This window comes from Ptychodera flava, chromosome 13, assembly GCF_041260155.1.
Source record: "Ptychodera flava strain L36383 chromosome 13, AS_Pfla_20210202, whole genome shotgun sequence".
In the NCBI taxonomy this organism is placed as follows: domain Eukaryota; kingdom Metazoa; phylum Hemichordata; class Enteropneusta; family Ptychoderidae; genus Ptychodera; species Ptychodera flava.
Genome location: NC_091940.1, coordinates 38,722,553 through 38,739,770, shown reverse-complemented (window position 1 = coordinate 38,739,770; position 17,218 = coordinate 38,722,553). Strand labels below are relative to the sequence as shown.

At 34.9% G+C, this 17,218-nt stretch overlaps 1 protein-coding gene and 1 long non-coding RNA gene across 6 annotated transcripts in view; one reads left to right on the top strand and one right to left on the bottom strand.

Moving 5' to 3' along the window:
• The window catches only part of LOC139148427 (probable Na(+)/H(+) antiporter nhx-9), a 93,449-nt gene that overhangs the window by 28,112 nt on the left and 48,119 nt on the right, over positions 1-17,218 (bottom strand). For all 5 annotated transcript variants that reach the window (XM_070719889.1, XM_070719888.1, XM_070719885.1 and 2 more), the window contains exons 3-6: positions 12,673-12,929; positions 2,015-2,232; positions 1,529-1,740; positions 905-994 (exon numbers count right to left, since the gene is read on the bottom strand). In XM_070719889.1, coding sequence (XP_070575990.1) covers positions 905-994; positions 1,529-1,740; positions 2,015-2,232; positions 12,673-12,929 — 777 coding nt within the window. The remainder of the gene's footprint in view (positions 1-904; positions 995-1,528; positions 1,741-2,014; positions 2,233-12,672; positions 12,930-17,218) is intronic.
• On the top strand, positions 1,628-8,788 carry LOC139148429 (uncharacterized). The gene is made up of 3 exons (XR_011555929.1): positions 1,628-1,765; positions 7,612-7,715; positions 8,684-8,788. It is a non-coding gene; the product is annotated as an uncharacterized lncRNA (long non-coding RNA).

Sequence of the window (17,218 nt, the reverse complement as noted above, 5' to 3'; positions counted from 1 at the left end):
GGCACAAGCATACATACTTTGCAGTGATGCTTTAAAATTCAGTTGATTTTTCTTTGTCACAGTCTTTCCTACATAATACCACACTTCAATATATCCCATGCAAATGTGTCAATGTGAATTTTATGAAATGTGATCAATTTGTAAATTCTACAATAAAATTCAAAGTTTGTCAAGTTGAATGAGACTAAACTGCTAAAGAATTCACTAAACTTTAAGAACTAGGTATGCCATCATGGGTATCCCATCATGCTTTTCAAGAGGAATGAAATACAGAATTGTAAAATTTCTAAGTTGTTTATCTCACTTCACTGTCCCTTGAAAGTATACTACTGAAACATGGAACAGAGATTTTCACCATGTCAACACTTCATTATCTTATAGGATAGACAGTAGATTCCCTTGTCACAAATAAAACTGACAGACATTGTCTCTCTCCCCACATTATGGTATAGATAGCTGCCACTGGGAGGCCAATCAATGATAGAGTGCCAGTCTTTACCCACATCATGGCACAGATGACTGCCACTGGGAAGGCAATCAACACTACTTAGAGGAAATTGTCTAGTTCCTGTAATATCCAGTATCTGGACATCCAGCACTGATCAGCACAGTATACTGCCATATTCATGTCAGGAATATCATCTTGTAAGAAGAGATGAGTGATCATGAGAAAATCTAATGCCAAGGGATTACTTTACCAGTATCTATCCTTGTGAATTCAAAAGAGGTTGTCTTGACTTCAGTCTAGAGATCTTGATCTTATCCAGCCCATATTATAGTTTCATATTTCATTGTTATAGCATTTCCCTACAGTCATTAACGTTTACCCTGCGGACTACAGTATTGAGGGTACATGTATTCACAAACTATGGTGAATTTTAAGGTTTCTTTCATGCAAACTTACCCTTGTAAATATCTTTTCACCCATGGTGGGTTTATGTTTGTTGCTCCTCTTGACTTTCAACTTGTCCACCAGTGGTTTGATTGTCATTCCCTGTCAAACAACAATTTAAAAGTTTTTAAACTTTTCTACAGATAGGACGCAACAATATCACAGAATGGGATGAAAAAACTCTCATCAGAGATTTGTTGTTCAATCATGTCACTTGTAACCCGATCATCCCTATCTAATCATGATTGTTACTCCCTAGAAAGAGAGTTGTTCTATTGAGAGACATGATTCCATGAAGGTTTCAACATTGCAGAATATTGCAATCTCATTCATTCTTAGTATTTTCCAAATGATTCGGAGAATTCTTTCAAAAGTGAAAAGAAAATAGTCTGATATACAAGTACTGACAAGGCCATGTACTCTGCAAGCCTTCAGTTGTCACTCTGTAGAATTACATCTCAAAATGTTTCTTTTTTGGACACTATTCAGTTTTGTGCAATATGTCATTGTTAAAAGAAAGCTCAGCAATATTCATTTATGATGACTGGAAGCTAACAAATTAGATATCATTCACTTCTGGAGCAAGTAGTGTCACTTCAAGTGAGGTTTACATCAAGAATGGTATATCAATATTACCTGTACAAAGACGGTGAAAAATACAACAATCATTGTCGTGGTGACCATCAATTCCTTCTTCATTTCCAGAGCTGGAGTTGGTGCTTCAATGAGAATGACCAGTGAGAATGCTATAGCACCACGGAGTCCACCATAAGCCATGATAAATTGCTCCACTTTGTTGACTTTGACAGCTCGGAACCAGTTGGCAAGAGCAGTGAGAAGTATCACACCTGGGGAATTGGGAATGATAAACAGGTTAGGATTTGATTGGACGAATCAAATACATTTTATGAAAGGCAGTCTCTGATTGGTTAAGACAGTCTAAATGAACCAATCAGAATTCAGAAATAAGAAAAAAATCAATCACCAAAGTCTGTTGATTCGTCTTCAATTGGAAATATAGCAAAATTCTTGTCAGTTGCTCTAGTTTTGATCTCATCTTCACAGATATTACAGTAATATTCAAATACTGACAATATAACAAAAAATTAAAAAAACACTTACCGACAGCTCTGAAGAACAGGCAGAAAAAGAGAGTGCAAATTATGAATTCTATGTCCCAGACATGGTCATCTCGTACCGCAGACAAACCAAGAAACATGAAAATAATGGTTTCACTGATGCTACTCAACATCTTCATGAAATATTTAATTGTTGTGTGTGATTTCTGAGAAATGTTGGCTTCTACATACTTCTTCATGATGATGCCACAAAAGACAATACTGTAATTTAAAAAAAAAGAAAGAGAATTTGGTTTTCATACAATAACGTGAAAATCAGGTGCTGCTGAAGTACCTGCAACCTTTATCAGTGAAATAAAGATAGTTGAAAAATTTTGCTATTATTGTGAATTCAGTCCATAGTTGTCATCATTTACTCAGACTGCCTTCACATTTCAGCAAATTGCTGCATTTATCCAGAATTTTGTTCCATTTTAATTTGGTGCAAAAAGCCGTAAAAACAATAACCTAAGGCATTCATTCCTAATCAGCCTTCAGGGTTGATATGAGAAACTGAAATGTCTGATTAATGTTTCCATTTCTCTGACATTTATACTACTGGTTTCTCATCATTAGCGCCACTGCATATTTCACAGAGAATGAAATCTGATAAAATTGGTTTCATAATCATAATAAATACATGTATGTAGACAGAGCAAGAATGATGTGCAGAGAAGTTAGAATTAAAACTAAATTTCAAAGGTATCTTGAAATTGCCAGGAACATTCATTAAAGGCATATAACAATGGCCTAGTGCATGTTTCTCTGTGACAGGAGAGTAAGATTCTGAACTGAAATCTACAAAGTACGTCCTATAGTCCGGGTCAATTGTCATTCCGTGTGTTTTTAGTGAAGATTTTTGCCAACCTAGCTCATCAATTTACTTAATGGCCAAGTTTTTCAAAAAAAATTGTTGGCATTTTTCTGACAACTCTGAAGGTCATTTCAAGGTCATTTCCTTAAAATCGACTAAAATCGTTTTTCTTAGCCATGAACAGACTTTATGGCCAGTTTGTAACCATATTACCTTTGGAAACATGCATTTTGATGTGAATTATTCCTTACAATCATCAACATTGAGGTTTTTTGAAAAAAAAGGTTATTGTATTAAAAATATAGAACTACTTTACCAAAGGTCAATTGAAGGTCAGTATGAAATTTCTTTCTAATTTTCGTAGAAATGCCTTCCATATCTTAAAACATCACAATGTTTATCTTGTATACAATTTCAGATTCATAACACTTATACAACATTCTCAGGAAGTCAGATGTCTAACATTTCCTGTCAAAGGTCAATGACTTTTAATGCCATAATCTCTAATATGAAGAAAGTTTTGTTATAAAAGTAATAAGATCACACAGCAACTTCAAAACTTTGATAACTCTGCATAATGACTTTCAAAAAAAACAGATTTTCATGCTTAAGTTGTTAATCATTGTCAAAATCATCAACGAAAGCGTCACTTATAGGAGGTGAACAGTTCGGACAATAATTTTCATCAGCCTCACAGTGACACATTTCCGTACATGTGATGTCATTGCATTCGTCTTGCAAGAGCAGATATTTGTTTTGTATATATTTGTTTACAAGAATATCTGATCAAATGCACAACAGCTTCAGGGAAAGGAGGAAGCATGCTTACTATGGATATGAATGTGTTTTCCTCCAGCTTCCATTGTTAGTTTGTTGGAGGTGGCAAGTAGGGTTAGACAATGATATCATTTTCCATATCATTGTTTGATAATGGGCCCTGAGAATTGCTTGGATAAGACTGCCTTTAGTTGGTGTACTTCTTGATAATGATATTGCTTTTCTCAAAATTTTGGCAGCTTTGAACAGTACTCTTACATTTTCCTCTGTACTTTCCTCAGCAACTCTCTGTATTGCTGCATCTTTAGTAGCATTTAGCAAAACCAATTCTGGTTCACTGTGTCGTGCAGATTTTCCAAATTTCACACATTCATGTGATCAGTTATAATCATTCATGTGATCAGTTATAATTTTCTTTAATTTCCTATTTCCAATTGATGGGTTCACAATTCAATGTTCCTTACGTATTGCCAAATATGAGTCATGTACTTCACTCAGGTTTAAAACTGAACCTTCAGCTAAAGAATTTTCCAACAAGGAAACAATTGATATCTGCAGCAAGCATGGTTGTATTTATCATTACTGACATTTGCAGATCCAGTCTCACACAATGGGTCTGCATTTGTGTTTAAATTTCGCAGTACATTTTCAATGTTTTTGGTCCAACATCTTTTGTGATTGTTATTTAATGTCAATGGCTCTAGCATCCTTTGGATCTTTTGCACCACTGAGTCTGACTTTTAACAAGTCTGATTTTCCTTGGTTTACTGCTTTTTGTAGTTTTTCCCCGGCACTGAATGAAGAAACCTCATGGAGAGGACCCAAAGGGAATATATATTGTTGACAGACAAAACACATGCTTTTGTCGTATGTACTAGCTGATGATCTAGTGAAAGCAACTTAAGGTTCAGATGAACCAGCACTTTACATGGTAGATGAGGGTAAAGTTGGTGTACAAGGTCGTCCACGAGCTAAACCTTTTAATACAGAGCTATCACATTGCTCTAACGCTTTTTCATAGCACAATTTCGTTCACTGCAGTAGACCTTTGTGGCAAGTATTTGCATAGCATTCCCTATATGCCAGCGAGCACCACAATCTCAAAGGGAAGAGGAATCATCTTCCTTGAGTCTTGAACATATTCTTGGAAAGACATCATCACAAACTTCACCTCTCTGGTGAACAAACTTCAGCACTGTGTCATATTCAGTGGGATATGTGACACAAGCTCACCACTTGCTTCCTGACAATTCAGGCATAACGTCCTCTTTTTGGAGGAATGAAATGCTTTTTTACTGAAAGTTTTGACGAAGTTATTTGCATGCAATGTCAGTTATGTGAAATATGTATATTTGAAAAGCAACCACAAAATAACAAGATTCGGTGACAAAATATCGAGTAAATAGCCTTTGGATAACGGTTTCTGAGAAACTACTAACAACGTATATGGCTAATCTCGTCGTTTTTTAACCCTAAATAATCTACGGACTTCCAGTGTCTCACAATAAAGGTGCAACCCATTGTTAATGAATCATTTTTCGTACTCAATATCAATATCTTAACAATGGGTGTCTTGGTTAGTACAACATTGTGCGTACTGGAGTTGATTTTCAAACGCCACAGGTAATAGCCTATATTTCTCAGCGCAGAGGCTTAGTTTTGATAAATTGCTTCTGCATGTAGCCTATGATTAGCAACAAGTCTCTAATCCCTGCTATTGTTAGGAAAAATACAAATAGTTTCATATGACTTGGAGAGAAATGCGAGGAAAAGGGATGACTTACTCTCAGTACAAGCAGAGAGTACACAGTGCTAGCTGCACAGCAATCCTGTCTACACTAGTGGAATTTTGCACAGAGGTCTGGAATTTACAACCTACCAGAGTTGGTAATACTGCGGATGGCTTACGCCGAGATGCAGGGAAATTTATGATGTAGTTGTCAAGCACAGTGCATGTCAAAAATCTATCTGTGTCATTATTTAACACAGTGCATGGAAAAAGATGTACAACTGCAATACAAGCAAATCCTTGTAATTGCATATAAATTCATATAAAATGGTAAAAAACAGAAAGAATAAGGTTTTTGAAATCTTTTATGAGCTGTGAAGCTCCCTTCCACCACTGAAGGTATTATAAAGTAATTTGGTCAATGAGTATAGCCATTTTGTACGCACTACAATGCTTAATCAATAGAATTTGTGGAGTAACGAATGACCTTGAATTTGACCTTGACAAAGTGGAAAGAAAAAATGCCAACAATGTTTTTTGGACTCTCCAGATATTAAGGAACAAAATGATATATGTTGACAAGAGTCTTCACGAAATGCACACGGAAGCCAAAATCATGACAAGTGACCCCGGACTACTAGCTGAAGGCACTGCAGCAGTACTAATCAGAACAAAATAATCCCCATTGGGTGTAAACTAGAAATAATTACTTAAATGCATTTATTATTCAATAATAATTTTTTCATGATGTACTAGCATCATCACTTATATGACTTGAATAATGGAACCACACAGCAGCACTGAAGGTATCATAACTTTTCAATTTCATTCACATTCTATTGACTTTTTACAACAAGTTATTGCATTAAAAATCCTATTCTTCACATCCTGCTAGACATTGGTGTTTTACTGCCATTGTTGTGAAACTTCAACACGTAAAGGTCATGCAATGATTTGTGATCTCCAAAATGAGATAATTTAAATTTCAGTCTCAATTTCTCTAATTGCTGCTAGTATTACTAAACTCAACATGATACATGATTGCAATGGTCGATTATTCATTATGATTTATAGTATAAAACTTTGTAAAGTCATAGCCTTTGCAAAATTGAGTCACCTATTACTGATTTATTAATACATACTTGATTGATTGATTGATTGATTGGTGAATTTACATGAAACTAGATGATTGATCCCAAACGCATATTAATATGACATACTATAATTTAACTATTTGATATGAAGATCTCTACAGACAAAACAATGTTAACATTTATGACCAAAAGTAAACATTCAATGAAAACATTTGGGAATTTAATTTGCAAAATGAATCCTGAAATCCTGCCGAGGAAAATAAATTTTGTAGACTGGAAATAAGCAATAACAAAAATTGTATGAAAGCTGCATTGGAATATAACCATCACTGCATACATATTGTATATACATGTACATGTACCATACACTTTGGAGACACACTTTGTGAGCTGTCAATGATAATGCAACTCGGAGAGACACAATAACACATTTGAAGAGTGAATTTCTCCATACTTTGGCCTCCTGAAGAGTTTTACGCATTGGAAAGAACAATATTTTGATAAAATTTTTAAAAAACACGACTTAATATCAACTGATCTGTAGATCATAATAGAGTAATCAGTATTATAATACATTAATCATTTGTTGTCAAGTAATCGTTGGAGCCTACAGTTTGTCAAAGAGTACCCAGTTACCATAGAAACATTTCATTTTGAAGGATTTTCAAACAACTGAGTAAATACATCAGAAATAATTTACAAGTTCAATATGTATTGCCAAAACATTGGTTTTTAAAATGAACGCCTATCATTTCTCGTCGTCAATATATCAGTTAAATGACATAGTTTGAAAGTGTGAATACTGATTCTGTCAAACACCAATCTCTCAGTTACTTTTTTTGCTTATGGTAGCTCTAGAAGACATGAAGTCAATACAGGATGTGGTGGTACCTATGAAATTTAGTTGTGTTGTAGATTTCCTGTGGTGTTTTAAGACAACATATCAGAAAGAAAATTACTGCGATCAAAATATATCAAAAAGAATATTTCATCAAACATCAGTTTTCTAATAAATGGATTTCAAATTTTAGGAATGATATAGACCACTCTGTCTGTCGCAACAAGAATTTAACAAACATAAACCTGACTTTTTGAATACTGTAAATTCTACATGGACGAGCTAATGTAAAGAAAAACACATCTCCTGAAGCTAATTGCCTCACAGGGGAATCTCTTTTCTCTGGCAGAAACCTTTTTTAGATTTGTGAACAAAGTCCTTGGATTGGCAACTGTCAACAATCTAATTGAGCATCATCCTTTCCATGACAGAGAATCTGTGTTGCCATGGCAGGTAAGTGGTTTCAAATGACAGAAAGACTACAGGATGTTGCATTGCATTTTGGGTAGTTTTTCATTCAGTTCATTGTTGTAGTGGTGTGACATAGTCTTGGTTATATCTGAGATTTGTTCACTTATTATGCAAGTAATGTCTTTAGCCTGTGAAATACCAAGTATTCAGCTAGATGAAAAGCGTCACGATGCCAGTGTATTATTCAATGGAATTCAACAAATAAAGCGACAGAAATAGGTTATATGAAAAATCACAAGATTCGCATCAATTTTGTCAACAGTTATCAATCCATCTGGCAATCCACATGAAGAATGCCACAAAGTATGAATATTAGTAACTGCTATTAAAGGGCAAGTAATGCTAACTTTTGATGATTTTTTCATTATTTTTGTTTTGTTTGTCAATTGCAAGTTCTTATTCTACTTCAAAAAGAATGTTGAAACACCCACTTTTAGTTTGTCAACTTAGCGTTTACCCCGGTATATATATAAAATGCATTATTATTGTTTACATTTGAATTCTAGTCTAGACCAGAATTCACTTGTCAACAATAACAGCACAGTTTACACTTGTACAGGCTGAGTTGACAAGCTGAATACTGTGTAATAAACTTGCTTTGGGGGGTAGAACAAGAAATTATGGTTGACATTAAAAACAAAAATAGTGAAAAAATCATCAAAAGTTAGCATTACTGGCTTTACAATTGAACCCTATATTCCTTGCAACACAGATCAAAATGTGTCCACCATTGGAATTGATCAACAGGGTTAGACTCCATATATTAACAGAGGTGTCCTATTAAATTCAGGTTTAATTGAAAAAAAAAACATCTTTCAACAAAGCATTGCTTCTTCTATTGACATTTTGGTCTGGTTTCAAATTTCTGAACAAAACCACTTTGCTCAGCAGTTTTTTTTTGTCAGGTTGCTGTTACCATAGTAATGAGACTTTTTTATGTCATTCCTCAGGCATAGATGATACTGAGATATGTCAATATGACTCAACAGCTACTTGTAGCGTACCAGGCAGAAACGATAAATACAGAAAATAGCCAGTGGCAATCAGAATCCAGGTTTATGAGTTTCATTTCCATGAAACCTACAGCGGCAAAACAGTGAGTACCTTCCCTCGGATAATTTATTGCCTGTGTTCATCAATTTGGTAATTGGTAAAAGTATATGTCACTTTCTGTGCAGTTTATACTGTTGTATGAGCAATCAACGTTTCTGATTACATGCAAGGAATAACTAGATCTGTTACAAACAGGACAGTGACATGCATTCTCTTGGTATGGCATTTTGGGTGTTAAAGCTGAAATGTGCGTTATCTTGTTGGTTTGTCTCAGACTATAATTTGACAATTCAGCCTTAAAATTACCAGCATTAAACAAAATGTGCAAACAGCCAGGATACCTAATCTACATATTCATTCATAATTTGCGTATTAGTCAGGATGCCTAATCTACATAATCTACATATTCATTCATAATTTGCATACAATTATTACAAAGAGTCACACTGTATTTTCAAAGAGGTTACTGAAATCAGTGGGTCAGTTCTGCAAATTCTTCTCATAGAGAAATTTTGAATGTGACGATGTTAGTTTCTGTCTTTGATGACATTTGACAAGATTCAACTGATATATTACCAGTTGATACTTCTTAGTCACTGACTTACTTACCCAGCTAAACAGTCTAGTTCAACTGTTGAACTGCTGTCATATAAAACAACAGGAATGTTTATGTTGAGAAATCTAAAAACATTGGCACAATGTACCCGTAAATACCAAATGATCATACAATCAGTTTCTGTAAATATTCTTAAAAAGTTCATGTCAGAATGGCCATATCTAACACTAGATAATGACTACATCCGTAACAGGTTAATGATTTCTTCTTGGACAATTAACAGGACTATCTGTCTTTAAGACAGAATCTAGCAATGATATAGTTCTACCCTATACTGCATGTACCGGTATGTTCTAAATCAGGAAACCGCCTGGCTCTGCTTAAAACACCAGCACCCTCTGAGTAGTTCATTCTGAATACACAATTAACACATGAAATATTTTAGTCTGATCTGGCAATTTACTGGATGCCATGATATTCAAACGTCTCTTGCTGAGAGTTGTCACGGCAACCACCTGTTGATTTCACAGAGAAGTAATATTTTACAGTTGATATCAAACAGTCTAACCATATTTTACAATTTTTAAAATGTGGTACATGTTACAACGACCATGTTTCAGTTTGCTCTCCCCTAATGACTTTCCACCCAGTGAGATTCACCTTATAAATAATAAAATACAATGCTTATTAATTTTTTATCTGATGCAATTTTCTTAACTTAATTAATAAGAGAAAGAGATAGAAGAGGAAACCAGGAAGATAGAATATGCCAAAGTTTTGTTGAGATGAATCTGTGAAACACAACTCATAGACACTTAAACAAAACAAGGCTTTCACATATTTTTCAAAAGATTACCAAATTCCACTACCAAGATAATGCATATAACAAATTTCAGGCAAAAGTGATGTACAAATTACATTTGAAGTTAAAACTTAATGCAATATTAATTGTGGTGTTACACAGAACAGTTCAGAGCCACATAATATCTTGAATCATAACTTCTGTATGAACTATGATACAACATAGTCATCAAATCAAGGTTGAAATGTCTTGAAACCAAACTATGTAAAATCGGTAATGGTGATTTTTTACATAGTTTGGTTTCAAGATGTACCAACATCCTGACTAAGAAATTACAACGTCTCTTTTACAGTATTATGCAGCTAGATAGACAAACAAGAAAATTAAAATGGAAGTCTGATGGTCTATCACTTTCTCGTTCTAATTTCTTATGCTATTTTTTTGTTATTGTGCTGGGATAAAGTGCTACGAAGTACTTGCTCATTATTGGATGACAGATAGCTGATAAATATTTCAATATCATATTGATGTACTATAAGCCATATAATGTTTTTATGAGCTCAACTCTGTTCATCAGAATTCAGCAGGAAATCAGAATGACTGACAGGGGCAGTCAAGGAGGCAGTTCATGGAAAGAAGTGTTAGCCAGTAGTTTCTCGGTAGGAAGGAAGATGAATATTTTCTTGTCTCATATCAACTGACTGGGTATGAGTGAATTGGATTACTTTTATCATCAGCAAACACAAAATTTCCTCAAATGGCAACTTGTAAAAAGCCCATCAACAGCTATGAAGGGAGTAGAAATGTTGCTTCAGGAGGTTGGCAAGGGGAGGGCTACATCATATCTAGGGGAAAGGTCAGTTGGGAGATCCTGTAATGCCTGAGAAGGCAGTATGGAATGCTTGTGATAGGGAAGAGAGCCAGAAGGAAGTGTTCCAGCTTCAGAGTGATAAGTCTGGGAAAGAACCAGTAGGTGGAAGAGGAAACTTTTCAAACCATATGTTGTAGAACAGTCCTTGCTGCCAACTTTCATACAAATTTCCCTTCCAAGTTTTTATTTCGATCACAATGTATAAGTGCAGTTTATTACACCTCACTCATTCAGCATGCACTGCCATTGGTTAAACACGACTCAAGTGACATGTAAAAGAACGTGATGATGCCCTCTGCGAACGTGATGATGCCCTCTGCGAACTTGATGATGCCCTCTGCATTTGATATTACATGGATGACGTCATTTTACTTACTGCGCATCCTTTCTGCGCAAACAAATTGTCGTTCGCTTGTTGTACTTTGCAGTCGGCAACTTATGGCTGCGAAACGTCATGCAGAGCTGTCACCGGCACAGTTAGACGATATTTTGATGCAAGTAAACAGCAAACGAACGAAAATGGCAACAAGGAATGCAATTTCTGTGTTCAGCGACTATGCAAGCAACAAATTTGGATACGCCACCGAGGAGATCGGCAAACTTTAGCGGCAACCCTAGACTCGGCACAACATTTTTCGCTGAGGTCCGGACTCAGAAGGCGAACTGTACTCGAAGAAGTATTTGTGTTTTTGTTTCTTTGCATGTTTGCTTGTTCGGTGTAATAAAAATAATAACACATGAGAGCTAGGGCAATATCATGATTTTTTGCTGCCCTCGGGCTGGTGGCCATGATCGAAATATTGATGATTCCCTCGCCTAAGGCTCAGGCATCTTCAATATTTCGATCATGACCACCATCCCTTGGGCAGGCAATAAATCATGATATTGGCCTTGCTCTCATGTGTTATTACATGTATTTGCAGTATATCTTAATGTACAAAACATCCCTGGTTACAGTATTTCAAAATCAGCTGGTGGCTGTTCCTAAGTGTAAAATGCCCTGAGTCAGTGTGTTACAACATCTTTCAGGTGTAAAATATTGAAATATGTTCTTTATATCACTGCTTTTAAATGAGGTTAAATTTGTTGCTGCGAGAATGATTTTAATGTGATGTGCTTTGATTGATGAAAATGAAAAATGAAACAAAAAAGTTCAGAAAAGTTGAGATTGGATGGTAAAAGGTGATGAAAAAAAAAAAAACTAGGAGAATGACTTCCAATAGTTACAGAAGAGTCATGTACCTGTCTATAAACACTTGAGACTGAAGACTTATCTCAATGATAGTTACCAATCAGTTGAAGAGCACTTGGAGATAAGAACATATAACACTGATATTGAGAACTTAAACCTTGTCTTATCATAGGTAACTATTACCTAAGGAATATCTCAATGTCTACAACTGAACCCCTATCTGGCGTAGTCAAAGATTAGGGGCAGCCAACCAGTGTATTTCATGATATTTCACCAAGAGATGTTTATACAATAATGTACAAGTACTATTCTGGGAAATTTTTAACAAAATTAAAATTCTGAAAACCACTTAATCCTACTAAGTGCCTAACTACTGGGCTATTGTGAAACTTCACAAATAACTTTATTGTCTGTCCCTGAAAAATGCTAATAGGAAGGGCAATTCATGATTTCCTTGATACTTACGCCATAATTCCTGAAAATCCGAAGACTTCTGCAGTGAGGTAGGACAGATAACTCATCACGAAGACAAACAGTGGTTCAATGACCCGGACATGGTCTGTGAATTTGGTGACAAATGCTGTCAGCAGTCCCCAGACCACGCCAATCAGTGTGCCACCAACACTGATCACGAAGAATGATGTCAAACCAAGGACATAATCAACCGTTTTGATGTTTTCCACTCCCATTGCTCCAAATTGTTTAAACATACTGTATAGCACCTGTAGATAAAGGAATATAAAGTTACAGTATATTAGGAATATATCCTGAGTATAAGCATGCAATTTCCGTGAAAAATGGGGGTTAATTTTCCTCATAGAAATCACAACGCAGGAAGTTGACAAAATCAATGCCATCTGAATATTATGAACTTATCAAGAACCTGAAAGGCAAATCATAAAACTCTTAAGGGAAAACAAATGAATGTAAAGTTGAGATTGGAGGATGGACAACACATGACAGACCATGGACAAAGAATTAACCTATCAGAATAACTCCACATCTTAGACAGTGGAGTAAACCAAACTACTTCAAATAGCCACTGAACATTGTCAGTAAAATGTGCTGTATGTTTTCCTGATTGCATAGCTGATCAAAAGACAGCTACCTAGCAAACCTGAAACATCTGATATGCAAGTAATTTTCCGCTCAATAAAACTAAAGTAGCTGAATTAGCTGATGAAAATCACACCAAAACTGTACAAAGAATGATTTACAATGACAGTTATACTAGACTGCACCCAATTAGCCGGCACTAAACCTCACAAATCTTGGAAACATTGCAAGGATTTCACATGCCATCGGATAAATCTTTAATCAGTAAATTTGTTGAACCTGACAGCTCTTGACAATGAAATATGAATATTGACCCACCAAGGGCAGGATATGGATTGCATAGTAAATTATGTCAACATTTGTTCCAAAACCACAGTCAGTTGACTGCAAAGTCTACCATATGCCTATAAATAATATCTATTTCTTTACTGGCAGTCAGTGTATGGCAATTTTGGCACTAATTCAAAATTTACAAACATTATTATAGTTCATTTTATGCTTTTCTCATCAGAATTTACTGTCATTAAACATGATTGCAATTCATTCAGATTTAATATATTCTGTCAATATTGTTTATATCACCAGTAAAATATTTACAATTATTGTTTATACAATGTATGTATCAGTTTATCACTGTTAGTTTTTGATATTAAAACAGACATCTGGATCTCTTTAAAATATGGCCAATCGCTCACTTTGATTGAAATGATCAAATTGATATGAGTGACAGCATTATTCACTTGTCATGAAACACATCACAATGTCAATATGGATAAATTTTATTCTGTTAATTTTTTAACCTGACAAAAGCCTCTTTTTGGAATGATTAGCAAAAACTGTGTAAATATGAAACACATACAGATATTTGTCACATGATTCTCTTGCATAGGGTATCTGAAGTTCTAATGAGGATGGGTTTGGGATCTCAACCCTTTTGAACCACAGTTCAACACAAGGGCTATAGCACAGTAGCAGAACAAACAGTTGGGTCACCTTAATGTGGGATGTATGGCAAAACAGATAAACTTTTCACCATTTCTTATTTTATTCAGCCTAACATCAGCAGTGATCTCTCGTCAATTGGCAACACTACATGTACAACTTATGGTAAAAATAAAAGTAATTCTCTAGCATTATCGCTAAAGAGGTCACTAGGTCATTTGATGCTGGCTTCTGATTGCAACTACTACATGAATATTGCATGATATTGAGAGTTGTGATTGCATCAAGGCGTTTGGGCAACTCTGAAGTAGGCAACGGAGTCCCCCTGAGAGGAGATTAGAGTAAAATATTTGATTTAGAATCTTTTAAAATTTGTAGTTGTCCATCTATTCCAATACTGATAAAAACAATGCAGAGTACATATCGTTTTAAATCAAGTTATTTCTCAGTGCACTTATAGTACCGGTATAAAATTTTATGGATGTCACATTACTTAATATGCTTCATGAGGAATATTGGGGTTTGGGGAATTGAATTCATTTTATTCAAGATGAAAACTTCAGTTTCCTACATGTTATTGTCTGTATATTTACATGCTAGAAGCCAAATTCAGTAATATCCTGTGCCTAGTATTTAAAGTGTTTGTAGAATCACTAAAAAAAAAAGTCACACAAATTTTAAGTGAGGTTTGCCCTTGGCATGAGCCAGCAAAATATGAAATACCATATTACAACCACACACTTTACACTGGAATTATTTTTTAAAAGAAAACAATGAAAACAATGGAATAATTATCTAAGTTGTACAAATCGGAATGAGGTCATCCAAATCAAAATAGAATTAGCAATCAAATATGCTTACAGTGAACACCTTGTGTCACAATCTCTAAGCAATGACAAGCGGCCGATATAGCTCCGCTGTGTTTATGTAGAGAATAAGTATTTTTGACACATGTTGATGAAGAAGGTGGAAATCTTTGATAGCTCAATGCAGTGGCCAGAAAAAGTGGCTAAAATAGCTGCAAAAATACGCAATTGAAGATTTCATCATACTTTGAATATATCACATCGGATCATCCCTAAGAACATGTCAACCAAAGCTATCTGATGAGTAGTTTTTTGAGAATAAAATTTTCTGACCAAAAATGGCAACAATTGCCCCCAAAAATAAAAATTGCAGATTTCATCATAATTTCAAAAGATCAAATTTAGTTCATCTATAGAAACCTGTATACCAAATTTCAAAGCTGTTAGACCAGTACTTTTTGAGAAACATGTTTTGACCAAAAATGGCAACAATTGCCCCCAAAAAATTCAAAATTGCAGATTTCATCATAATTTCAAAAAATATCATTTAGTTCATCTATAGAAACCTGTATACCAAATTTCAAACCTATCAGATGAGTACTATTTGAGAAACACATTTTTTGACCAAAAATGGCTAAAATTGTCCCAAAAATACAAAATTACAGATTTCACATAATTTCAATAACTATCATTGAGGTGATCTGTAGGAACGTGTATACAAAATTGCAAAGCTATCAGATGAGTAGTTTTGGAAATACACATTTTTTGACCAAAAATGGCAAAAATTGCCCCAAAAATACAAAATTACACATTTCATCAGAAATTCAATATATTACTTTAGTTCACCTATAGAAACCTTTATACCGAATTTCAAAACTATCAGACCAATACTTTTTGAGAAATACATTTTTTGACAAAAAATGGCAAAAATTGCCTTAAAAATGCAAATTGGCATATTTCTGCACAATTTGAACAAATCTCAAATAGGTCATCCCCAGGGACATATGCACCAAATATCAAAGCTATCTGACGTGTAGTTTTGAAGAAGAAGATTTTTAAAGATTTTTTTACCAAAAATGACAAAAATTGCCTTAAAATTACAAATATTGAAATTTCACCACGATTTGAATAAATCTGACTGAAGTCACCCTAAGTAAACTGCATATCAAATTTAAAAGCAATCGGACAAGCGGTTTCAGAGAAGAAGGTTTTTTTTACCAAAAACAGCAAAAAATGCCCCAAAAATACAAATATGCAAATTTCACCACGCTTTGAACAAACTTAAGTAAGGTCATCCCAAGTGAACTGCATATAAAATTTCAAAGCAATTGGACTTGCGGTTTCAGAGGAGAAGGCAATTGTTGACGGACGACGACGACGGAAACTCAACCTATTTGATAAGCTCCGCGTCGCTGACAGCGGAGCTAAAAATGAGATCAAGTCCCTAGGTATAAGAAACTAACTATAACTATGAATAAAATATCAAATAATTTATCAGCCACTTTTGAATAGTTGCAGGTTGAGGAACAAAGGATAATGCCAAAATAGAAAATATCTGTTTGGTGAGATAAATGTGTCACTGACCTGGAAAAACAAAAACATAAAATAATCACATTTTACATGTTCGTATGAGAGAAATCCGATTTCTCATGTCTAATTATAAAGGTACCAATTTTCAGGAAATGGGAAGATACGATATCCGGATAAAAGAAAATTTAATTTTGGTAATCAAAAGATTGGCTATATCCTATATTGCCAAAAATCTCTCAGTGAATTGGAATCTAGAAAGATCCATCACAGCTTGCACCCAAGCAAGGCAACCGAATAGCCTTGCCTGAAGCTCTGCAGGTATTGCTGAATGATATAAAATAATGGAATCAGAGAATTATCAGTCGTGTCCTGCTAAATCTTTCATTTCAGTTGGAAATGGAGGCTTGAGAAAAAGATGAGAAGAAGATAATTTTACAGATGGTAATCAGCATTGTCTGTAATTATCTGATCATTTACCGCATGATCAACATCAATGTGTTTGTCCCTGAGAGGTTATTTTGGTCATAGGTAAGAGAGGTAAAGGTCACTGCAGTTACATGACCTCAATGTCCTTTTCCAGTGTCTCAACAATGCACTGGTAATGTATTAGTTGCATGCCGTAAGCAGATTTGAATAACTTGTTTGCAGATCTTTAAAGGAAAGAGTAAGGTAGCCGT